Below are 24,537 nucleotides of genomic sequence, written 5' to 3'. Positions count from 1 at the left end.
GGTCCAGCGGAGATTCACATGGATGATCCCAGGAATGGTAGGCCTAACATACGATGAACGTCTGAGGATCCTGGGATTATATTCATTGGAGTTTAGGAGGTTGAGGGGAGATCTAATAGAAACTTACAAGATAATGAATGGCTTAGATAGGGTGGACGTAGGGAAGTTGTTTCCATTAGCAGGGGAGACTAGGACCCGGGGGCACAGCCTTAGAATAAAAGGGAGTCATTTTAGAACAGAGATGAGGAGAAATTTCTTCAGCCAGAGAGTGGTGGGTCTGTGGAATTCATTGCCACAGAGGGCGGTGGAGGCCGGGACGTTGAGTGTCTTTAAGACAGAAGTTGATAAATTCTTGATTTCTCGAGGAATTAAGGGCTATGGAGAGAGAGCGGGTAAATGGAGTTGAAATCAGCCATGATTGAATGGTGGAGTGGACTCGATGGGCCGAATGGCCTTACTTCCGCTCCTATGTCTTTTGGTCTTAAAATTACTTGAATCATTTATTTATAAAAATATGTCACTCCTGTCCCATTTGAAGGTGGTTTGACCTGTAAACTGCCCCCTTATGTCCCTGAAAATGCCCCTGCAAGCCCCATCTTCCCAGGGCCCCATCTTCCCAGGGCCCCATCTTCCCAGGGCAATCAGATTGATACTAAATAGCATCCGTGCCCGGGAGGGGAGGGGTGGGGGACTATAATTGGATCAAAATAAACCTTGTACTGTAATTTCTACTTTCATCTCTGCGTTCTGCATCCCACGGATTCAACACCCACAATACAGCCCAGCGCAGCCCCACAATACAGCCCAGCGCAGCCCCACAATACAGCCCAGCGCAGCCCCACAATACAGCCCAGCGCAGCCCCACAATACAGCCCAGCGCAGCCCCACAATACAGCCCAGCGCAGCCCCACAATACAGCCCAGCGCAGCCCCACAATACAGCCCAGCGCATCCCCACAATACAACCCAGCGCAGCCCCACAATACAGCCCAGCGCAGCCCCACAATACAGCCCAGCGCAGCCCCACAATACAGCCCAGCGCATCCCCACAATACAGCCCAGCGCAGCCCCACAATACAGCCCAGCGCAGCCCCACAATACAGCCCAGCGCAGCCCCACAATACAGCCCAGCGCAGCCCCACAATACAGCCCAGCGCAGCCCCACAATACAGCCCAGCGCAGCCCCACAATACAGCCCAGCGCATCCCCACAATACAACCCAGCGCAGCCCCACAATACAGCCCAGCGCAGCCCCACAATACAGCCCAGCGCAGCCCCACAATACAGCCCAGCGCAGCCCCACAATACAGCCCAGCGCAGCCCCACAATACAGCCCAGCGCAGCCCCACAATACAGCCCAACACACCCCATAATACAGACCCACAATACAGCCCAGCGCAGCCCCACAATACAGCCCAACACAGTGCAAGGTGCCTTCAAAATGAAGATAACTGTGACAACGCCAGGTTAAAGTCCAACAGTTTTATTTTGAATCACTAGCTTTTGGAGCACAGCTCCTTCATCAGGTGAAGGGGCAGCGCTCCGAAGCTAGTGATTCCCAACAAGCCTGTTGGACTTTAACCTGGTGTAAGACTTCTTACTGTGCTCACCCCAGTCCAATGCCGGCATCTCCACATCAACCCTCACGAGGACCAGGGGTCATGACTGATTGATCTCTCTGCCTGTTGTTGTGAGCGGGTGGAGGCCGCCCAGCTGGTGCTTGCCTGCGGGACCTTTAAACATAGCTCCCAGACCCAGAGCGGCAGCGGCCATGTTTGTTTTGGTTGCTGCAGTCGCGGGTTTATGTTCAGATTAAAGTGAAGCGCTTTGGCCTTCACAGCCGCCTCCTGGGATTATTACTATTTCATTGTCGTTTTTACTACTCATTGCCTCCCCGGCCTGTGTTTCCCGATCAATATCCTTGTGTATCTATTACACCTGAACAGAGAGGGTGAAAAATGTTCTTACCTGCCTGTGGAGAACTGATCAAAATCATCCTGTAGTTGGTGCTTATTCAAAATCTCGCCAATCAGGTATCCTGTGGAAAAGTCCCTTGCAAATGTCCAGGTTTCTTGAAACAAGAATCAACAATCAGTCGCAGAACACTCAGCCTATCACTGAAACCCTGTTAACCCTGCTCAGAGTTCCCTCCTCTCTCACTCGATCCACCTCTCACTCATTCCCATTTCTCCCTGCATCACATGGTCTCACCCCAAGTATTAACATCAAGTTAGTCTCTCTCTATCTATTCTACCATTCAGTCTATCCACTTCCTCATCTTTCTGTATATGTGACACACTCTCTCCATTACCATCTCAGTCCTTCATGTCTCCCTCTCTATCGTGTTCTCAATTTCTTTCCCTCGGACTGTCATAAGATATACAGGAGCAGAATGAGGCCATTTGGCCCATCGATTCGGCTCCGCCATTCAACCATGGCTGATCTCACCTTGGCCTTAACTCCACCGTCCTGCCTGTTGTCCGTAACCCTTCAACCCATGACCGATTAAAGGGGGCAAGAACTGTGTGCCACTCCAGGTGCGGTCTATTTCCTACCGGCCTCTTTCCTTCTGTCTGGGTCTCTCTTTCGTTCCATTTTTTAAAATCAAGGGTGTGATTCAGTGACAACGTTTCTAAGTGTGGTAGTGAGCGCGAGCTTCCCAGTGCTCAGCCCAGCGAGGCCGGCACCGCAATCCAACGTTAATTGGTCTATTTGAGGTGACCCCTTGGTTCGTCAGCCGATTCCCCTGGACCCCGCTCGCCAGTCCCCCGCTCACAAGGTGCCTCATGGCAGACTGATACAAAAGGTGAAGTCACACGGGATCAGAGGTGAGGTGGTAAGATGGATACAGAATTGGGACGGTCACAGAACATAGAACAATACAGCGCAGTACAGGCCCTTCGGCCCACGATGTTGCACCGAAACAAAAGCCATCTAGCCTACACTATACCATTATCATCCATATGTTTATCCAATAAACTTTTAAATGCCCTCAATGTTGGCGAGTTCACTACTGTAGCAGGTAGGGCATTCCACGGCCTCACTACTCTTTGCGTAAAGAACCTACCTCTGACCTCTGTCCTATATCTATTACCCCTCAGTTTAAAGTTATGTCCCCTCGTGCCAGCCATTTCCATCCACGGGAGAAGGCTCTCACTGTCCACCCTATCCAACCCCCTGATCATTTTGTATGCCTCTATTAAGTCTCCTCTTAACCTTCTTCTCTCCAACGAAAACAACCTCAAGTCCATCAGCCTTTCCTCATAAGATTTTCCCTCCATACCAGGCAACATCCTGGTAAATCTCCTCTGCACCCGCTCCAAAGCCTCCACGTCCTTCCTATAATGCGGTGACCAGAACTGTACGCAATACTCCAAATGCGGCCGTACCAAAGTTCTGTACAGCTGCAACATGACCTCCTGACTCCGGAACTCAATCCCTCTACCAATAAAGGCCAACACTCCATAGGCCTTCTTCACAACCCTATCAACCTGGGTGGCAACTTTCAGGGATCTATGTACATGGACACCTAGATCCCTCTGCTCATCCACACTTTCAAGAACTTTTCCATTAGCCAAATATTCCACATTCCTGTTATTCCTTCCAAAGTGAATCACCTCACACTTCTCTACATTAAACTCCATTTGCCACCTCTCAGCCCAGCTCTGCAGCTTATCTATATCCCTCTGTAACCTGCTACTTCCTTCCACACTATCGACAACACCACCGACTTTAGTATCGTCTGCAAATTTACTCACCCACCCTCCTCCGCCTTCCTCTAGGTCATTGATAAAAATGACAAACAGCAACGGCCCCAGAACAGATCCTTGTGGTACTCCACTTGTGACTGAACTCCATTCTGAACATTTCCCATCAACCACCACCCTCTGTCTTCTTTCAGCTAGCCAATTTCTGATCCACATCTCTAAATCACCCTCAATCCCCAGCCTCCGTATTTTCTACGTACCAGAAGGCAGAGGATAGCAGTAGAAGGGTGTTTTTCTGGTGACTAGTGGTGGTCCACAGGGATCGGTGATGGGGCCTCTGTTGTTTGTGGTGTACATAAAGGATTTGGAGGAAAATATAGCCGGTCTGATTAGTAAGTTCACGGAAGACACGTAGGTTGGTGGAGTGGCAGATAGTGTTGAGGATTGTCAGAGGATACAGCAGGACATAGATAGGTTGGAGACTTGGGCAGAGAAATGGCAAACGGAGTTTAATCCGGACAGATGTGAGGTAATGCATTTTGGTAGGTCTAACATAGAGAGGAAATATACCATAAATGGCAAAACTCTTAGGAATATAGAAAGTCAGAGAGATCTGGGCGTGCAAGTCCACAGATCTTTGAAAGTGGGAACGCAATGGACAAGGTAGTCAAGAAAGCATACGGAATGCTTGCCTTCATTGGACGGTAAGAAGCCTTATAACACCAGGTTAAAGTCCAACAGGTTTGTTTTAAATCACTAGCTTTTGGAGCACTGCTCCTTCCTCAGGGGAATGCTCCGAAAGCTAGTGACATTGAAACACACCTGTTGGTCTTTAACCTGGTGCTGTAAGACTTCTTACTGTGCCCACCCAAGTCCAACGCCAGCATCTCCACTTCATTGGACGGGAGATCGAGTATAAAAACTGGCAAGTCATGCTACAGTTGTATAGAACCTTGGTAAGGCCGCACTTGGAATATTGCGCACAATTATGGTCACCGCACTACCAGAAGGATGAGGAGGCTTTGGAGAGGGTGCAGAGGAGGTTTACCAGGATGGTGCCTGGTCTGGAGGGTGCCTGGTCTGGAGGGTGTTAGCTATGCGGCGAGGCTGTCATTAGAAAGACGGAGGTTGAGGGGTAACCAGATAGAGGTCTACAAGATTATGAGGGGCATAGATAGAGTGGATGGGCAGGCACTCTTTCCCAGGGTGGATGGGTCAGTCACCAGGGGGCATAGGTTTAAGGTCCATGGGGCAAGGTGTAGAGGAGATGTGCGAGGCAGGTTTTTTACACAGAGGGTGGGTGAGTGCCTGGAACGCGATGCCAGGGGCGGTTGTGGAAGCAGATACATTAACGGCGTTCAAAAGACATCTTGACAAACACATGGACAGGATGGGTATAGAGGGATACGGCACAAGGAAGTGCTGAGAGTTTTGGCCAAGGTTGGTATCATGACCGGTACAGGCTTGGAGGGCCGAAGGGCCTGTCCCTGTGCTGTATTGTTCTTCGTTCTTTGACACGGAGTTTAGAAGGAAGACCATGGCGGAAATCTCCAACATTTTTACCTGCAGGAAGTGCAGCCATCTCCAGCTCCTCCAAGACCGAGTTAGGGAACTGGAGCTGGAGTTGGATGAACTTCGGATCATTCGGGAGGCAGAGGGGGTCATAGATAGCAGCTTCAGGGAATTAGTTACACCAAAGATTGGAGATAGATGGGTAACTGTAAGAGGGACTGGGAAGAAGCAGTCAGTGCAGGGATCCCCTGCGGTCGTTCCCCTGAGTAACAAGTATACCGCTTTGGATACTTGTGGGGGGGGGGACTTACCAGGGAGAAGCCATGGGGTACGGGCCTCTGGCACAGAGTCTGTCCCTGTTGCTCAGAAGGGAAGGGGGGAGAGGAGGCAGAGGGGAGAGGGGAGAGAAGGGGGCAGAGCATTAGTAATTGGGGACTCGATAGTCGGGGGCACAGATAGGAGATTTTGTGGGAGCGTGAGAGACTCACGTTTGGTATGTTGCCTCCCAGGTGCAAGGGTACGTGATGTCTCGGATCGTGTTTTCCGGGTCCTTAGGGGGGAGGGGGAGCAGCCTCAAAGAACAAAGAACAAAGAAATGTACAGCACAGGAACGGGCCCTTCGGCCCTCCAAGCCCGTGCCGACCATGCTGCCCGACTAAACTACAATCTTCTACACTTCCTGGGTCCGTATCCCTCTATTCCCATCCTATTCATGTATTTGTCAAGATGCCCCTTAAATGTCACTATTGTCCCTGCTTCCACCACCTCCTCCGGTAGCGAGTTCCAGGCACCCACTACCCTCTGCGTAAAAAACTTGCCTCGTACATCTACTCTAAACCTTGCCCCTCTCACCTTAAGCCTATGCCCCCTAGTAATTGACCCCTCTACCCTGGGGAAAAGCCTCTGACTATCCACTCTGTCTATGCCCCTCATAATTTTGTATACCTCTATCAGGTCTCCCCTTAACCTCCTTCGTTCCAGTGAGAACAAACCGAGTTTATTCAACCGCTCCTCATAGCTAATGCCCTCCATACCAGGCAACATTCTGGTAAATCTCTTCTGCACCCTCTCTAAAGCCTCCACATCCTTCTGGTAGTGTGGCGATCAGAATTGAACACTATACTCCAAGTGTAGCCTAACTAAGGTTCTATACAGCTGCAACATGACTTGCCAATTCTTATACTCAATGCCCCGGCCAATGAAGGCAAGCATGCCGTATGCCTTCTTGACTACCTTCTCCACCTGTGTTGCCCCTTTCAATGACCTGTGGACCTGTACTCCTAGGTCTCTTTGACTTTCAATACTCTTGAGGGTTCTACCATTCACTGTATATTCCCTACCTGCATTAGACCTTCCAAAATGCATTACCTCACATTTGTCCGGATTAAACTCCATCTGCAATCTCTCCGCCCAAGGCTCCAAACAATCTAAATCCTGCTGTATCCTCCGACAGTCCTCATCGCTATCCACAATTCCAAGTCGTGGTCCACATTGGCACTAACGACATAGGTAGGAAAGGGGACAAGGATGTCAGGCAGGCTTTCAGGGAGCTAGGATGGAAGCTCAGAACGAGAACAGAGTTGTTATCTCTGGGTTGTTGCCCGTGCCACGTGATAATGAGATGAGGAATAGGGAGAGAGAGCAATTAAACACGTGGCTACAGGGATGGTGCAGGCGGGAGGGATTCAGATTTCTGGGTAACTGGGGCTCTTTCAGGGGAAGGTGGGACCTCTTCAGACAGGATGGTCTACATCTGAACCTGAGGGGCACAAATATCCTGGGGGGGAGATTTGTTAGTGCTCTTTGGGGGGTTTAAACTAATGCAGCAGGGGCATGGGAACCTGGATTGTAGTTTTAGGGTACGGGAGAATGAGAGTATAGAGGTCAGAAGCACAGATTTGACTTCGCAGGAGGGGGCCAGTGTTCAGGTAGGTGGTTTGAAGTGTGTGTGTCTACTTCAATGCCAGGAGTATACGAAATAAGGTAGGGGAACTGGCAGCATGGGTTGGTACCTGGGACTTCGATGTTGTGGCCATTTCGGAGACATGGATAGAGCAGGGACAGGAATGGATGGTGCAGGTTCCGGGGTTTAGGTGTTTTAGTAAGCTCAGGGAAGGAGGCAAAAGAGGGGGAGGTGTGGCGCTGCTAGTCAAGAGCAGTATTACGGTGGCGGAGAGGATGCTAGATGGGGACTCTTCTTCCGAGGTAGTATGGGCTGAGGTTAGAAACAAGAAAGGAGAGGTCACCCTGTTGGGAGTTTTTTATAGGCCTCCAAATAGTTCTAGGGATGTAGAGGAAAGGATGGCGAAGATAATTCTGGATGAGAGCGAAAGTAACAGGGTAGTTATTATGGGAGACTTTAACTTTCCAAATATTGACTGGAAAAGATATAGTTCGAGTACAATAGATGGGTCATTTTTTGTACAATGTGTGCAGGAGGGTTTCCTGACACAATATGTTGACAGGCCAACAAGAGGCGAGGCCACTTTGGATTTGGTTTTGGTTTTGAACCAGGCCAGGTGTTGGATTTGGAGGTAGGAGAGCACTTTGGGGACAGTGACCACAATTCGGTGACGTTTACGTTAGTGATGGAAAGGGATAAGTATACACCGCAGGGCAAAAGTTATAGCTGGGGGAAGGGCAATTATGATGCCATTAGACATGACTTGGGGGGGATAGGTTGGAGAAGTAGGCTGCAAGTGTTGGGCACACTGGATAAGTGGAGCTTGTTCAACGAACAGCTACTGCGTGTTCTTGATAAGTACGTACCGGTCAGGCAGGGAGGAAGGCGTCGAGCGAGGGAACCGTGGTTTACCAAAGAAGTGGAATCTCTTGTTAAGAGGAAGAAGGAGGCCTATGTGAAGATGAGGTGTGAAGTTTCAGTTGGGGCGATTGATAGTTATAAGGTAGCGAGGAAGGATCTAAAGAGAGAGCTAAGACGAGCAAGGAGGGGACATGAGAAGTATTTGGCAGGTAGGATCAAGGAAAACCCAAAAGCTTTCTATAGGTATGTCAGGAATAAGCGAATGACTAGGGAAAGAGTAGGACCAGTCAAGGACAGGGATGGGAAGTTGTGTGTGGAGTCTGAAGAGATAGGCGAGATACTAAATGAATATTTTTCGTCAGTATTCACTCAGGAAAAAGATAATGTTGTGGAGGAGAATGCTGAGACCCAGGCTATTAGAATAGATGGCATTGAGGTACGTAGGGAAGAGGTGTTGGCAATTCTGGACAGGCTGAAAATAGATAAGTACCCGGGGCCTGATGGGATTTATCCTAGGATTCTCTGGGAGGCCAGGGAAGAGATTGCTGGGCCTTTGGCTTTGATTTTTATGTTATCATTGGCTACAGGAATAGTGCCAGAGGACTGGAGGATAGCAAATGTGGTCCCTTTGTTCAAAAAGGGGAGTAGAGACAACCCCGGCAACGATAGACCAGTGAGCCTCACGTCTGTTGTGGGTAAAGTCTTGGAGGGGATTATAAGAGACAAGATTTATCATCATCTAGATAGGAATATGATCAGGGATAGTCAGCATGGCTTTGCAAAGGGTAGGTCATGCCTCACAAACCTTATCGAGCTCTTTGAGAAGGTGACTGAACAGGTAGACGAGGGTAGAGCAGTTGATGTGGTGTATATGGATTTCAGTAAAGCGTTTGATAAGGTTCCCCACGGTAGGCTATTGCAGAAAATACGGAGGCTGGGGATTGAGGGTGATTTAGAGATGTGGATCAGAAATTGGCTAGCTGAAAGAAGACAGAGGGTGGTGGTTGATGGGAAATGTTCAGAATCGAGTTCAGTTACAAGTGGCGTACCACAAGGATCTGTTCTGGGGCCGTTGCTGTTTGTCATTTTTATCAACGACCTAGAGGGTGGGTGAGTAAATTTGCCGACGACACTAAAGTCGGTGGTGTTGTCGACAGTGCGGAAGGATGTAGCAGGTTACAGAGGGACATAGATAAGCTGCAGAGCTGGGCTGAGAGGTGGCAAATGGAGTTTAATGTAGAGAAGTGTGAGGTGATTCACTTTGGAAGGAATAACAGGAATGCGGAATATTTGGCTAATGGTAAAGTTCTTGGAAGTGTGGATGAGCAGAGGGATCTAGGAGTCCATGTACATAGATCCCTGAAAGTTGCCACCCAGGTTGATAGGGTTGTGAAGAAGGCCTATGGAGTGTTGGCCTTTATTGGTAGAGGGATTGGGTTCCGGAGTCATGAGGTCATGTTGCAGCTGTACAAAACTCTGGTACGGCCGCATTTGGAGTATTGCGTACAGTTCTGGTCACCGCATTATGGAAGGACGTGGAAGCTTTGGAGCAGGTGCAGAGGAGATTTACCAGGATGTTGCCTGGTATGGAGGGAAAATCTTATGAGGAAAGGCTGATGGACTTGAGGTTGTTTTCGTTAGAGAGAAGAAGGTTAAGAGGAGACTTAATAGAGGCATACAAAATGATCAGGGGGTTAGATAGGGTGGACAGTGAGAGCTTTAAACTGAGGGGTAATAGATATAGGACAGAGGTCAGAGGTAGGTTCTTTACGCAAAGAGTGGTGAGGCCGTGGAATGCCCTACCTGCAACAGTAGTGAACTCGCCAACATTGAGGGCATTTAAAAGTTTATTGGATAAGCATATGGATGATAATGGCATAGTGTAGGTTAGATGGCTTTTGTTTCGGTGCAACATCGTGGGCCGAAGGGCCTGTACTGTGCTGTATCGTTCTATGTTCTATTGGCACACACCGACCTATCATGTGAGGGGACTTTAACTGTGTACAGGACCTACGGATGGTCAGATCAAACCCCAAAACAGGGAGAACCTCTAATACGGTGAAAGGACTCGGCATGTTCCTGGAGCAGATGGGCGCAGTGGACCCATGGGGGCTCATCCACCCATGGGAGAAGGAGTTCCCAGGTACATAACATATACACCCGGATCGACCTCTTTGTACTGGGGAAGCGGTGCTTCCAGGGAGCGTAAGGGCGGAATACTCCGCAATCTCCACGGGCGGCACAGTATCACAGTGGTTAGCATTGGTGCCTCACTGCTCCAGGCTCCCAGGTTCGATTCCTGGCTTGGATCACTGTCTGTGTGGAGTCTGCACATTCGCCCCGTGTGTGCGTGGGTTTCCTCCGGGTGCTCCGGTTTCTCCCACAGTCCAGACGTGCAGGTTAGGTGGATTGGCCTTGATAAATTGCCCTTAGTGGCCAAAAAGGTGAGGTGGAGTTACTGGGTTACAGGGATTGGGTGGAGGCTTCGAGTTGCTCCTTTTCTATCTTTGAAACCATTGCGTCTTTTTGTGAAACTCGGCCACGACTAATTGCTATTGGGGTGATGCTTTCCAAATAAGATTGCTGACGTAAAGTTGCCCCTAACTTATTCTGTCCAATTTCCAGTCCAATATATTTAAATGCACCAGAAGCCTGACTTCCAACCCTGAATTCTTTCCTCAAACCAGAGATTTCAATAGCTTCAAAATCACTAGTCCCACCCCACAAAAAATCGACATGCATCATAAAGATGCCAGAAAGATTTCCTTTATAGTGCCAGTAAAACATTGCAGGATCTGCTTTCAACTGGCAACAGCCTAACTTTAACAAAACTGACCTTACCGAAAAATATCAGACTCTAGATGCATCATTTAAGCCACATACACATTTGTTCAACTTCCAGAGTACCCCTTCTGTGTTAGCTGCTTCTTTAGGAGGACGGAGAAAAATGTCTCTCTGGAGCTGATGCCCCTGCAAAAAGGCAGCTTTTATATCTATAGATTTGCATTCCCATGCCTTTGTGGCTAATAGAGCCAAGATGATCTTTAAAATAACCTTTCCTGCTGTAGATGAATCTACCCTTAAATCCTGATCTTCTAAGTTTTCTTCAAATCCCCTTGCCACAAGCCTGGCCTTTGCCTTATAAGTTCCATCCGGAATAACCTTTTCCGTGCAAATGCATCTGTGGGATAGAGCTCTTTGTCCCCTATCCGGTACTTCCGTGTGTACCCCAAATTCACTCCAACTACGCAATCCTTGCTGTTTAGCTTCTTTGATAACTTTTTCATCTAATTTATTTGAAGCCACTAAAATCTCACGTGCATGTGGGCTTCTGCTCCTATTAGTATTCGTAGTCTTACTCGTGTTCCGAGATCTTGACAAACTACGTCCCCTCTCCCGCCTGGTATCTCGTTCTGTACTGCTACTGCTTGATCGTTCCCTTCTGCTGTGGGATGTCCTTTCAATAGTTTACGACCTTTTCCTGCGGACCTGGTCACTATCCGATGTACTATCTGAACTGGCACTGCGTTTCTGTGACCTCCATTTTTGAACTTCGTTTTCCCAATCCATAGTCTTGACCCCTTCCCCTGAATGCTGTACATTCAACCAATTTTTATACTTTCCAGTGGCCTTCCCTGCTCTACTAATAACAGTTTCATCCTTCCATTGACTAGACCCTTCAGGCAAGTATGTCACTTTTGTACCAACTTTTGGCAGTTGCCCTTTCGGAAAAATGGCCTGTTCTAATTCATCAGAAGTGTTGTGTTCCTCCACAGAAACCCTGTCTATATCAGTTAATTGGTCCTCATAGTTCTGTAACACATGCGTACCAGATGACTCTGGTTCCTCGTCATGTCTGTCTGCTCTGTCTAAATTTGAAAATTTGTAATCTGTACCCATTATCCTTGATGAATAGACCCTAACAGTTTGATTACTATGTTGCAAAATAATTGTTTTGCCATCTATGCCTATGATCTTCCCTGGGCCTTTCCATTCATTAGAACAGGGGCTGTTTAGCACAGCGCTAAATCGCTGGCTTTGAAAGCAGACCAAGGCAGGCCAGCAGCACGGTTCAATTCCCATAACAGCCTCCCCGAACAGGCGCCAGAATGTGGCGACTAGGGGCTTTTCACAGTAACTTCATTTGAAGACTACTTGTGACAATAAGCGATTTTCATTTCAATTGTCTCTCTTATAGTATACCATGCCTCCTCGCTGAAAAACGGCATCTGATGGCCATACGTTATGTCTTAAAGCTCTGCGAATTCTTTCAGAGACTTCTTCTTCCAAAAAAGCTTTTCTACTGCGATGTAATGCATTTAAATGTTCAGCAAAACCAGAGCTAATTGTAGTCCCCTCTCAAGCTGGAGGCTGGTCATCCAAAATGGACGGAATTTTAGGATTTCTACCAAACACTAATTGATAAGGACTATAGCTCCCAACCATCTGCAATGAATTCTTTGCATGTACTGCCCATGCGAAAGCTGAATTTAGCCTGCAATTTGGTCAATCTGCAACATTTTCCGAAGCATGTCATCGATGACAGCATGATTTCTTTCACAGACACCATTACTAAATGGGCTTTCTGCAGCCGTATTTACAACTGTGATATTCATGTTTTCACACATATCCCTAAACTCATAATTAGCAAATTCTCCCCATTGTCCGGAAGGAATTTTGCCGGTGGACCCATTCCTGTCCCTATTCATTTTTCCACGATTTGGTCCAGAATTACTCTCTTTTCTTTACTTCGTACAATCGTTGATTGACTAAATCTGGTTGCTAAATCTACAAAAGCCCCTTTACATATCAGTGTCAATTAATGGATACTTAACATAAATGAGACAACTAATTGCAATATCTCTTAACCCATTACTTAACATCTCTCACCCTCCCTCTCTCTCACACTCCCTCGATCTTACCCACCTCTCCACACTCTCTCCATCTTACCCACTCTCTCTCCCTCCCTCTCTCTTACCCACTCCCTCTCCCTCTCTCTCTCACTCTCTCTATCTTACCCACTCTCTCTCCCTCTCTCTCTCACACACTCTCTCTATCTTACCCACTCTCCCATCCTCTCTCTCACACTCGCTCTATCTTACCCACTCTCTCTCCCCCCTCCCTCACTCTCACACTCTCTCTCCCTATCTTACCCACTCTCTCGCCCTTCCTCTCTCTCTCTCTGACTATCTTACCCACTCTCCCTCCCTCTCTCTCTATCTATCTTACCTACTCTCCCTCCCTCCCTCTCTCTCACTCCGTCTTACCCGCTCTCCCTCCCTCTCTCTCACACTCTCTATATCTTACCCCACTCTCTCTCACTCTCTCTATCTTACCCACGCTCTCAGACTCTCTATCTTACCCACTCTCCCACCCTCCCTCTCTCTCACTCTCTCTATCTTACCCACTCTCTCTCCCTCACACTCCCTCCATCTTACGCACTCTCTCTCCTTCCCTCTCTCTCACACTCTCTCTATCTTACCCACTCTCTCTCTCTCTCTATCTTACCCACTCTCTCTCTCTCTCTCTATCTTACCCACTCTCTCTCTCTCTCTCTATCTTACCCACTCTCGCTCCCTCACTCTCACGCTGTCTCTCTCTCACACTCTCTCTATCTCTGCCACACTCTCTCTCCCTCACACTCTCTCCCCCCTCACACTCTCTCCCCCCCTCACACTCTCTCCCCCCTCACACTCTCTCCCCCTCACACTCTCTCCCCCCTCACACTCTCTCCCCCCTCACACTCTCTCCCCCCTCACACTCTCTCCCCCCTCACACTCTCTCCCCCCTCACACTCTCTCCCCCCTCACACTCTCTCCCCCCTCACACTCTCTCCCCCTCACACTCTCTCCCCCCTCACACTCTCTCCCCCCTCACACTCTCTCCCCCCTCACACTCTCTCCCCCCTCACACTCTCTCCCCCCTCACACTCTCTCCCCCCTCACACTCTCTCCCCCCTCACACTCTCTCCCCCCTCACACTCTCTCCCCCCTCACACTCTCTCCCCCCTCACACTCTCTCCCCCCTCACACTCTCTCCCCCCTCACACTCTCTCCCCCCCTCACACTCTCTCCCCCCTCACACTCTCTCCCCCCTCACACTCTCTCCCCCCTCACACTCTCTCCCCCCTCACTCTCTCTCCCCCCTCACTCTCTCTCCCCCTCACTCTCTCCCACACTCTCTCTCACACTCTCTCTCACACTCTCTCTCACACTCCCTCTATCTTACCCACTCCCTCTCCCTCCCTCTCTCTCACACTCCCTCTATCTTACCCACACTCTCCCTCGCTCTCTCTCTCACTCTCTCTATCTTACCCAGTCTCTCTCCCTCCCTCTCCACTCTCCCTATCCTACCCACTCCCTCTCTCTCTCTCACAGATTCTCTCTCTCTGACACTCCCTCTATCTTACCCACTCTCTCTCCCTCTCTCTCTCACACTCTATCTTAACAAATCTCTCTCCCTCTCTCTCTCACACTCTCTCTATCTTACCCACTCCCTCTCTCCCCCCTCTCTCACAGTCCCTCTATCTTACCCACTCCCTCTCCCCCCCTCTCTCTCACAGTCCCTCTATCTTACCCACTATATTTCCCCTCCCTCTCTCGCACACTCCCTCTATCTTACCCACTCTCTCTCATTCCCTCTCTCTCACACTCCCTCTATCTTACCACTGTCTCTCATTTCCTCTCTCACACTCCCTCTCCCTCCCTCTCACACTTCCTCTATCTTACCCACTCTCTCTCATTCCCTCTCTCTCACACTCCCTCTATCTTACCCACTCTCTCTCATTTCCTCTCTCACACTCCCTCTCCCTCCCTCTCACACTTCCTCTATCTTACCCACTCTCTCTCATTCCCTCTCTCTCACACTCCCTCTATCTTACCCACTCTCTCTCACACTCTCTCCCTCCCTCCCTCTCCCTCTATCTTACCCACTCCCTCTCCCACAGTCCCTCTATCTTACCCACTCTTTCTCCCTTCCTCGCTCTCACACTCCCTCCGCTCTCACACTCCCTCTCCCTCTCACACTCCCTCTCCCTCTCACACTCCCTCCCCTCCCTCTCACACACACTCCCCCTCCCTCTCACACACCCTCCCCCTCCCTCTCACACACCCTCCCCCTCCCTCTCACACACACACACCCCCTCCATCTCACACACACACTCCCCCTCCCTCTCACACACACACTCCCCCTCCCTCTCACACACACACCTGGTGCCAGGGTCCAGGATGTCTCCGAACGGGTAGAGGGAATCCTGAAGGGGGAGGGCAAACAGGTAGAGGTCGTTGTACATATTGGTACTAACGACATAGGCAGGAAGGGGCATGAGGTCCTGCAGCAGGATTTCAGGGAGCTAGGCAGAAAGTTAAAAGGACAGGACCTCGAGGGTTGTAATCTCGGGATTACTCCCTGTGCCACGTGCCAGTGAGGCTAGAAATAGGAAGATAGAGCAGACAAACACGTGGCTAAACAGCTGGTGTAGGAGGGAGGGTTTCGGTTATCTGGACCACTGGGAGCTCTTCCGGGGCAGGTGTGACCTGTATAAGATGGACGGGTTGCATCTAAACGGAGAGGCATAAATATCCTGGCCGCGAGATTTGCTAGTGTCACACGGGGAGGGTTTAAACTAGTATGGCAGGGGGGTGGGCACGGGAGCAATAGGTCAGAAGGTGAGAGCGTTGAGGGAGAACTAGGGAATATGGACAGTGTGGCTCTGAGGCAGAGCAGACGGGGAGAAGTTGCTGAACACAGCGGGTCTGGTGGCCTGAAGTGCATATGTTTTAATGCAAGGAGCATTACGGGTAAGGCAGATGAACTTAGAGCTTGGATTAGTACTTGGAACTATGATGTTGTTGCCATTACAGAGACCTGGTTGAGGGAAGGGCAGGATTGGCAGCTAAACGTTCCAGGATTTAGATGTTTCAGGCGGGATAGAGGGGGATGTAAAAGGGGAGGCGGAGTTGCGCTACTTGTTCAGGAGAGTATCACAGCTATACAGCGAGAGGACACCTCAGAGGGCAGTGAGGCTATATGGGTAGAGATCAGGAATAAGAAGGGTGCAGTCACAATGTTGGGGGTATACTACAGGCCTCCCAACAGCCAGCGGGAGATAGAGGAGCAGATAGGTAGACAGATTTTGGAAAAGAGTAAAAACAACAGGGTTGTGGTGATGGGAGACTTCAACTTCCCCAATATTGACTGGGACTCACTTAGTGCCAGGGGCTTAGACGGGGCAGAGTTTGTAAGGAGCATCCAGGAGGGCTTCTTAAAACAATATGTAAACAGTCCAACTAGGGAAGAGGCGGTACTGGACCTGGTATTGGGGAATGAGCCCGGCCAGGTGGTAGATGTTTCAGTAGGGGAGCATTTCGGTAACAGTGACCACAATTCAGTAAGTTTTAAAGTACTGGTGGACAAGGATAAGAGTGGTCCGAGGATGAATGTGCTAAATTGGGGGAAGGCTAATTATAACAATATTAGGCGGGAACTGAAGAGCATAGATTGGGGGGCGGATGTTTGAGGGCAAATCAACATCTGACATGTGGGAGGCTTTCAAGTGTCAGTTGATAGGAATACAGGACAGGCATGTTCCTGTGAGGAAGAAAGACAAATACGGCAATTTTCGGGAACCTTGGATGACGAATGATATTGTAGGCCTCGTCAAAAAGAAAAAGGAGGCATTTGTCAGGGCTAAAAGGCTGGGAACAGACGAAGCCTGTGTGGCATATAAGGAAAGTAGGAAGGAACTTAAGCAGGGAGTCAGGAGGGCTAGAAGGGGTCATGAAAAGTCATTGGCAAATAGGGTTAAGGAAAATCCCAAGGCTTTTTACACTTACATAAAAAGCAAGAGGGTAGCCAGGGAAAGGGTTGGCCCACTGAAGGATAGGCAAGGGAATCTATGTGTGGAGCCAGAGGAAATGGGCGAGGTACTAAATGAATACTTTGCATCAGTATTCACCAAAGAGAAGGAATTGGTAGATGTTGAGTCTGGAGAAGGGGGGTGTAGATAGCCTGGGTCACATTGTGATCCAAAAAGACGAGGTGTTGGGTGTCTTAAAAAATATTAAGGTAGATAAGTCCCCAGGGCCGGATGGGATCTACCCCAGAATACTGAAGGAGGCTGGAGAGGAAATTGCTGAGGCCTTGACAGAAATCTTTGGATCCTCGCTGTCTTCAGGGGATGTCCCGGAGGACTGGAGAATAGCCAATGTTGTTCCTCTGTTTAAGAAGGGTGGCAGGGATAATCCCGGGAACTACAGGCCGGTGAGCCTTACTTCAGTGGTAGGGAAATTACTGGAGAGAATTCTTCGAGACAGGATCTACTCCCATTTGGAAGCAAATGGACGTATTAGTGAGAGGCAGCACGGTTTTGTGAAGGGGAGGTCGTGTCTCACTAACTTGATCGAGTTTTTCGAGGAGGTCACTAAGATGATTGATGCAGGTAGGGCAGTAGATGTTGTCTATATGGACTTCAGTAAGGCCTTTGACAAGGTCCCTCATGGTAGACTAGTACAAAAGGTGAAGTCACACGGGATCAGGGGTGAACTGGCAAGGTGGATACAGAACTGGCTAGGCCATAGAAGGCAGAGGGTAGCAATGGAAGGGATGCTTTTCTAATTGGAGGGCTGTGACCAGTGGTGTTCCACAGGGATCAGTGCTGGGACCTTTGCTCTTTGTAGTATATATAAATGATTTGGAGGAAAATGTAACTGGTCTGATTAGTAAGTTTGCAGACGACACAAAGGTTGGTGGAATTGCGGATAGCGATGAGGACTGTCTGAGGATACAGCAGGATTTAGATTGTCTGGAGACTTGGGCGGAGAGATGGCAGATGGAGTTTAACCTGGACAAATGTGAGGTAATGCATTTTGGAAGGGCTAATGCAGGTAGGGAATATACAGTGAATGGTAGAACCCTCAAGAGTATTGAAAGTCAAAGAGATCTAGGAGTACAGGTCCACAGATCACTGAAAGGGGCTACACAGGTGGAGAAGGTAGTCAAGAAGGCATACGGCATGCTTGCCTTCATTGGCCGGGGCATTGAGTATAAGAATTGGCAAGTCATGTTGCAGCTGTATAGAACCTTAGTTAGGCCACACTTGGAGTATAGTGTTCAATTCTGGTCGCCACACTACCAGAAGGATGTGGAGGCTTTAGAGAGGGTGCAGAAGAGATTTACCAGAATGTTGCCTGGTATGGAGGGCATAAGCTATGAGGAGCGGTTGAATAAACTCGGTTTGTTCTCACTGGAACGAAGGAGGTTGAGGGGCGACCTGATAGAGGTATACAAAATTATGAGGGGCATAGACAGAGTGGATAGTCAGAGGCTTTTCCCCAGGGTAGAGGGGTCAATTACTAGGGGGCATAGGTTTAAGGTGAGAGGGGCAAAGTTTAGAGTAGATGTACGAGGCAAGTTTTTTACGCAGAGGGTAGTGGGTGCCTGGAACTCACTACCGGAGGAGGTAGTGGAGGCAGGGACGATAGGGACATTTAAGGGGCATCTTGACAAATATATGAATAGGATGGGAATAGAAGGATACGGACCCAGGAAGTGTAGAAGATTGTAGTTTAGTCGGGCAGTATGGTCGGCACGGGCTTGGAGGGCCGAAGGGCCTGTTCCTGTGCTGTACATTTCTTTGTTCTTTGTTCTTTGTAACACACTCCCCCTCCCTCTCACACACACACTCCCCCTCCCTCTCACACACACACTCCCCCCACCCTCTCACACACACTCCCCCTCCCTCTCACACACACACTCCCCCTCCCTCTCACACACACACTCCCCCTCCCTCTCACACACACACTCCCCTTCCCTCTCACACACACACTCCCCCTCCCTCTCACACACACACTCCCCCTCCCTCTCACACACACACTCCCCCTCCCTCTCACACACACACCCCCCCTCCCTCTCACACACACACTCCCCCTCCCTCACACACACACTTCCCCTCCCACTCACACACACCACTCCCCCTCCCTCTCACACACACACTCCCCCTCTCTCTCACACACACACTCCCCCTCTCTCTCACACACACACTCCCCCTCTCTCTCTCACACACACTCCCCCTCTCTCTCACACACACACTCCCCCCTCTCTCTCACACACACACTCCCCCTCTCTCTCACACACACACTCCCCACTCTCTCTCACACACACACCCCCCCTCTCTCACACACACACACCCCCCTCTCTCACACACACACACTCCCCCTCTCTCTCACACACACACACTCTCCCCTCTCCTCACACACACACACTCCCCTCTCTCACACACACACACTCCCTCTCTCTCACACACACACTCTCCCTCTCCTCACACACACACTCTCCCTCTCTCACACACACACTCTCCCTCTCTCTCACACACACACACTCTCCCTCTCTCTCACACACACACTCTCTCTCCCTCTCTCTCACACACCACACTCTCCCTCTCTCTCACACACACACTCAGTCACTCTCTCTGTCTCTCTCTCTTTCTCTCTCACACTCCCTCCCCCTCACACTCTCCCTCCCCCTCACACACTCCCTCCCCCTCACACTCTCCCTCCCCACCCACTCTCCCTCCCCCCCCACACTCTCCCTCCCCCCCACACTCCCTCCCTCCCACACTCCCTCCCTCCCACACTCCCTCCCTCTCTCTCCCTCCCTCCCTCTCACACTCCTCTCTCTCCCTCCCTTTCTCACTCCCTCTCTCTCTCACACTCTCCCTCTCTCTCTCTCACACTCCCTCTCTCTCTCTCTCTCACACTCCCTCTCTCTCTCTCTCACACTCCCTCTCTCTCTCTCTCACACTCCCTCTCTCTCTCTCTCACACTCCCCTCTCTCTCACACTCCCTCTCTCTCTCTCACACTCCCTCTCTCTCTCACACTCCCTCTCTCTCTCTCACACTCCCTCTCTCTCTCTCACACTCCCTCTCTCTCACTCACACTCCCTCTCTCTCTCTCTCACACTCCCTCTCTCTCTCTCTCTCACACTCCCTCTCTCTCTCTCTCTCTCACACTCCCTCTCTCTCTCTCTCTCTCACACTCCCTCTCTCTCTCTCACACTCCCTCTCTCTCTCTCACACTCCCTCTCTCTCTCTCACACTCCCTCTCTCTCTCTCTCACACTCCCTCTCTCTCTCTCACACTCACCCTCTCTCTCTCTCACACTCCCTCTCTCTCTCTCTCACACTCCCTCTCTCTCTCTCACACTCCCTCTCTCTCTCTCACACTCCCGCTCTCTCTCTCACACTCCCGCTCTCTCTCTCACACTCCCGCTCTCTCTCTCACACTCCCTCTCTCTCTCTCACACTCCCTCTCTCTCTCTCACACTCCCTCTCTCTCTCACACTCCCTCTCTCTCTCTCACACTCCCTCTCTCTCTCTCACACTCCCTCTCTCTCTCTCACACTCCCTCTCTCTCTCTCACACTCCCCTCTCTCTCTTTCACACTCCCTCTCTCTCTCTCACACTCCCTCTCTCTCTCTCACACTCCTCTCTCTCTCTCTCTCACACTCCCTCCCTCACTCTCTCTCACACTCCCTCCCTCTCTCTCTCTCACACTCCCTCCCTCTCTCTCTCTCACTCTCACACTCCCTCTCTCTCTCACCCATCCCTCTCTCTATCTATCACTCCCTCCCTCTCCCTCCCCCTCTCACTCACTCCCTCTCTCTCTCTCTCTCTCCTCACTCCCTCCCCCTCTCCCCCTCCCCCTCACACACCCTCCCTCCCCCTCACACTCCCTCCCTCCCCCTCACACTCCCTCCGTCCCCCTCACACTCCCTCCCTCTCACACTCACTCACTCCCTCTCACACTCACTCACTCCCCTCTCACACACACTCCCTCTCTCACTCTCTCCACACTCCCTCTCTCTCTCTCACCACACTCCCTCTCTCTCTCTCTCACACTCCCTCTCTCTCTCTCTCACACTCCCCTCTCTCTCTCTCTCTCACACTCCCTCTCTCTCTCTCTCACACTCCCTCTCTCTCTCTCTCACACTCCCTCTCTCTCTCTCTCACACTCCCTCTCTCTCTCTCTCACACTCCCTCTCTCTCTCTCTCACACTCCCTCTCTCTCTCTCACACTCCCTCTCTCTCTCTCTCACACTCCCTCTCTCTCTCTCTCACACTCCTCTCTCTCTCTCACACTCCCTCTCTCTCTCACACACCCTCTCTCTCACACACACCCTCTCTCTCTCACACTCCCTCTCTCTCTCACACTCCCTCTCTCTCTCTCTCACACTCCCTCTCTCTCTCTCTCACACTCCCTCTCTCTCTCTCTCACACTCCCTCTCTCTCTCTCTCACACTCCCTCTCTCTCTCTCTCACACTCCCTCTCTCTCTCTCTCACACTCCCTCACTCTCTCTCTCACACTCCCTCTCTCTCTCTCTCACACTCCCTCTCTCTCTCTCTCACACTCCCTCTCTCTCTCTCTCACACACTCCCTCTCTCTCTCTCACACTCCCTCTCTCTCTCTCTCACACTCCCTCTCTCTCTCTCTCACACTCCCTCTCTCTCTCTCTCACACTCCCTCTCTCTCTCTCTCACACTCCCTCTCTCTCTCTCTCACACTCCCTCTCTCTCTCTCTCACACTCCCTCTCTCTCTCTCTCACACTCCCTCTCTCTCTCTCTCACACTCCCTCTCTCTCTCTCTCACACTCCCTCTCTCTCTCTCTCACACTCCCTCTCTCTCTCTCTCACACTCCCTCTCTCTCTCTCTCACACTCCCTCTCTCTCTCTCTCACACTCCCTCTCTCTCTCTCTCACACTCCCTCTCTCTCTCTCTCACACTCCCTCTCTCTCTCTCTCACACTCCCTCTCTCTCTCTCACACTCCCTCTCTCTCTCTCTCACACTCCCCTCTCTCTCTCTCTCACACTCCCTCTCTCTCTCTCTCACACTCCCTCTCTCTCTCTCTCACACTCCCTCTCTCTCTCTCTCACACTCCCTCTCTCTCTCTCTCACACTCCCTCTCTCTCTCTCTCACACTCCCTCTCTCTCTCTCTCACACTCCCTCTCTCTCTCTCTCACTCTCTCTCTCTCTCTCTCACACTCCCTCTCTCTCTCTCTCTCTCACACTCCCTCTCTCTCTCTCACACTCCCTCTCTCTCTCTCACACTCCCTCTCTCTCTCTCACACTCCCTCTCTCTCTCTCACCCTCTCTCTCTCTCACACTCCCTCTCTCTCTCTCACACTCCCTCTCTCTCTCTCACACTCCCTCTCTCTCTCTCACACTCCCTCTCTCTCTCTCACACTCCCTCTCTCTCTCTCACACTCCCTCTCTCTCTCTCTCACACTCCCTCTCTCTCTCTCTCACACTCCCTCTCTCTCTCTCTCTCTCACTCTCACACTCCCTCTCTCTCTCTCTCCCTCCCTCTCTCTCTCTATCACTCCCTCCCTCTCCCTCCCCCTCTCACTCCCTCTCTCTCTCTCTCTCACTCCCTCCCCCTCTCCCCCTCCCCCTCACACTCCCTCCCTCCCCCTCACACTCCCTCCCTCCCCCTCACACTCCCTCCCTCCCCCTCACACTCCCTCCCACCCCCACCCCCTCTCCCTCACACTCCCTCCCTCCCTCACACTCCCTCCCTCTCCCCCTCCCCCTCACACTCCCTCCCTCCCTCTCCCCGTCACACTCCCTCCCTCCCTCTCCCCCTCACACTCCCTCCCTCCCTCCCCCCTCACCCTCACACTCCCTCCCTCCCCCTCCCTCCCTCCCCCTCCCTCACACTCCCCCTCTCTCACACTCCCCCTCTCTCACACTCCCCCTCTCTCACACTCCCCCTCTCCCTCTCCCTACCTCTCTCTCCTACCTCTCTCTCCCTCTCACACTCCCTCTCTCTCACACTGTCACTCTCTCTCTCTCTCTCTCACACACTCCCTCTCTCCGTCTCTCCCTCTCTCCCCCCTCTCCCTCTCTCTCTCTCACACTCCCTCTCTCTCTCACACTCCCTCTCTCTCTCACACTCCCTCTCTCTCTCACACTCCCTCTCTCTCTCACACTCCCTCTCTCACACTCCCTCTCTCTCACACTCCCTCTCTCTCTCACACTCCCTCTCTCCCTCTCATACTCCCTCTCACACTCACTCACTCCCTCTCACACTCACTCACTCCCTCTCACACTCACTCACTCCCTCTCACACTCACTCACTCCCTCTCACACTCACTCACTCCCTCACACACTCACTCACTCCCTCACACTCACTCACTCCCTCTCACACTCACTCACTCCCTCTCACACTCACTCCCTCCCTCTCACACTCACTCCCTCCCTCTCACACACTCCCTCCTCCCTCTCACACTCCCTCCCTCTCACACTCCCTCCCTCTCACACTCCCTCCCTCTCACACTCCCTCCCTCTCACACTCCCTCCCTCTCACACTCCCTCCCTCTCACACTCCCTCTCTCTCACACTCCCTCTCTCTCACACCTCCCTCTCTCTCACACTCTCTCTCTCTCTCTCTCTCTCACACTCCCTCTCTCTCTCCCTCTCTCACACTCCCTCTCTCTCTCCCTCTCTCACACTCCCTCTCTCTCTCCCTCTCTCACACTCCCTCTCTCCGTCTCTCCCTCTCTCCCCCTCTCCCTCTCTCTCTCTCACACTCCCTCTCTCTCACACTCCCTCTCTCTCACACTCCCTCTCTCTCACACTCCCTCTCTCTCTCCCTCTCTCACACTCCCTCTCTCTCTCCCTCTCTCACACTCCCTCTCTCCGTCTCTCCCTCTCTCCCCCTCTCCCTCTCTCTCTCTCACACTCCCTCTCTCTCTCACACTCCCTCTCTCTCTCACACTCCCTCTCTCTCTCACACTCCCTCTCTCTCTCACACTCCCTCTCTCTCTCACACTCCCTCTCTCTCTCACACTCCCTCTCTCTCTCACACTCCCTCTCTCTCTCACACTCCCTCTCTCTCTCACACTCCCTCTCTCTCTCACACTCCCTCTCTCTCTCACACTCCCTCTCTCTCTCACACTCCCTCTCTCTCTCACACTCCCTCTCTCTCACACTCTCTCCCTCTCTCTCACACTCCCTCTCTCTCACACTCCCTCTCTCTCACACTCCCTCTCTCTCACACTCCCTCTCTCTCACACTCCCCTCTCTCTCACACTCCCTCTCTCTCACACTCCCTCTCTCTCACACTCCCTCTCTCTCACACTCCCTCTCTCTCACACTCCCTCTCTCTCACACTCCCTCTCTCTCACACTCCCTCTCTCTCACACTCCCTCTCTCTCACACTCCCTCTCTCTCACACTCCCTCTCTCTCTCAGACACTCTCTCTCTCAGACACTCTCTCTCTCAGACACTCTCACACTCCCTCTCTCTCACACTCCCTCTCTCTCACACTCCCTCTCTCTCACACTCCCTCTCTCTCACACTCCCTCTCTCTCACACTCCCCCTCTCTCTCACACTCCCCCTCCCTCTCACACTCCCTCTCTCTCTCACACTCCCTCTCTCTCTCACACTCCCTCCCTCTCTCACACTCCCTCCCTCTCTCACACTCCCTCCCTCTCTCTCTCACACTCTCTCTCTCTCACACTCCCTCTCTCTCACACTCCCTCTCTCTCACACTCC

At 51.2% G+C, this 24,537-nt stretch overlaps 1 protein-coding gene across 3 annotated transcripts in view; it reads right to left on the bottom strand.

Moving 5' to 3' along the window:
* spef2 (sperm flagellar 2) overlaps nucleotides 1–24,537 on the bottom strand; it is a 941,194-nt gene that overhangs the window by 913,017 nt on the left and 3,640 nt on the right. For all 3 annotated transcript variants that reach the window (XM_072515585.1, XM_072515587.1, XM_072515586.1), the window contains exon 2: nucleotides 1,968–2,070. In XM_072515585.1, the coding sequence (XP_072371686.1) occupies nucleotides 1,968–2,070 (103 nt within the window). The remainder of the gene's footprint in view (nucleotides 1–1,967; nucleotides 2,071–24,537) is intronic.

Source organism: Scyliorhinus torazame, chromosome 9 (assembly GCF_047496885.1).
Source record: "Scyliorhinus torazame isolate Kashiwa2021f chromosome 9, sScyTor2.1, whole genome shotgun sequence".
In the NCBI taxonomy this organism is placed as follows: domain Eukaryota; kingdom Metazoa; phylum Chordata; class Chondrichthyes; order Carcharhiniformes; family Scyliorhinidae; genus Scyliorhinus; species Scyliorhinus torazame.
The sequence above is the reverse complement of the archived record's forward strand: the minus strand, read 5'-3'. Positions and strand labels throughout refer to the sequence as shown.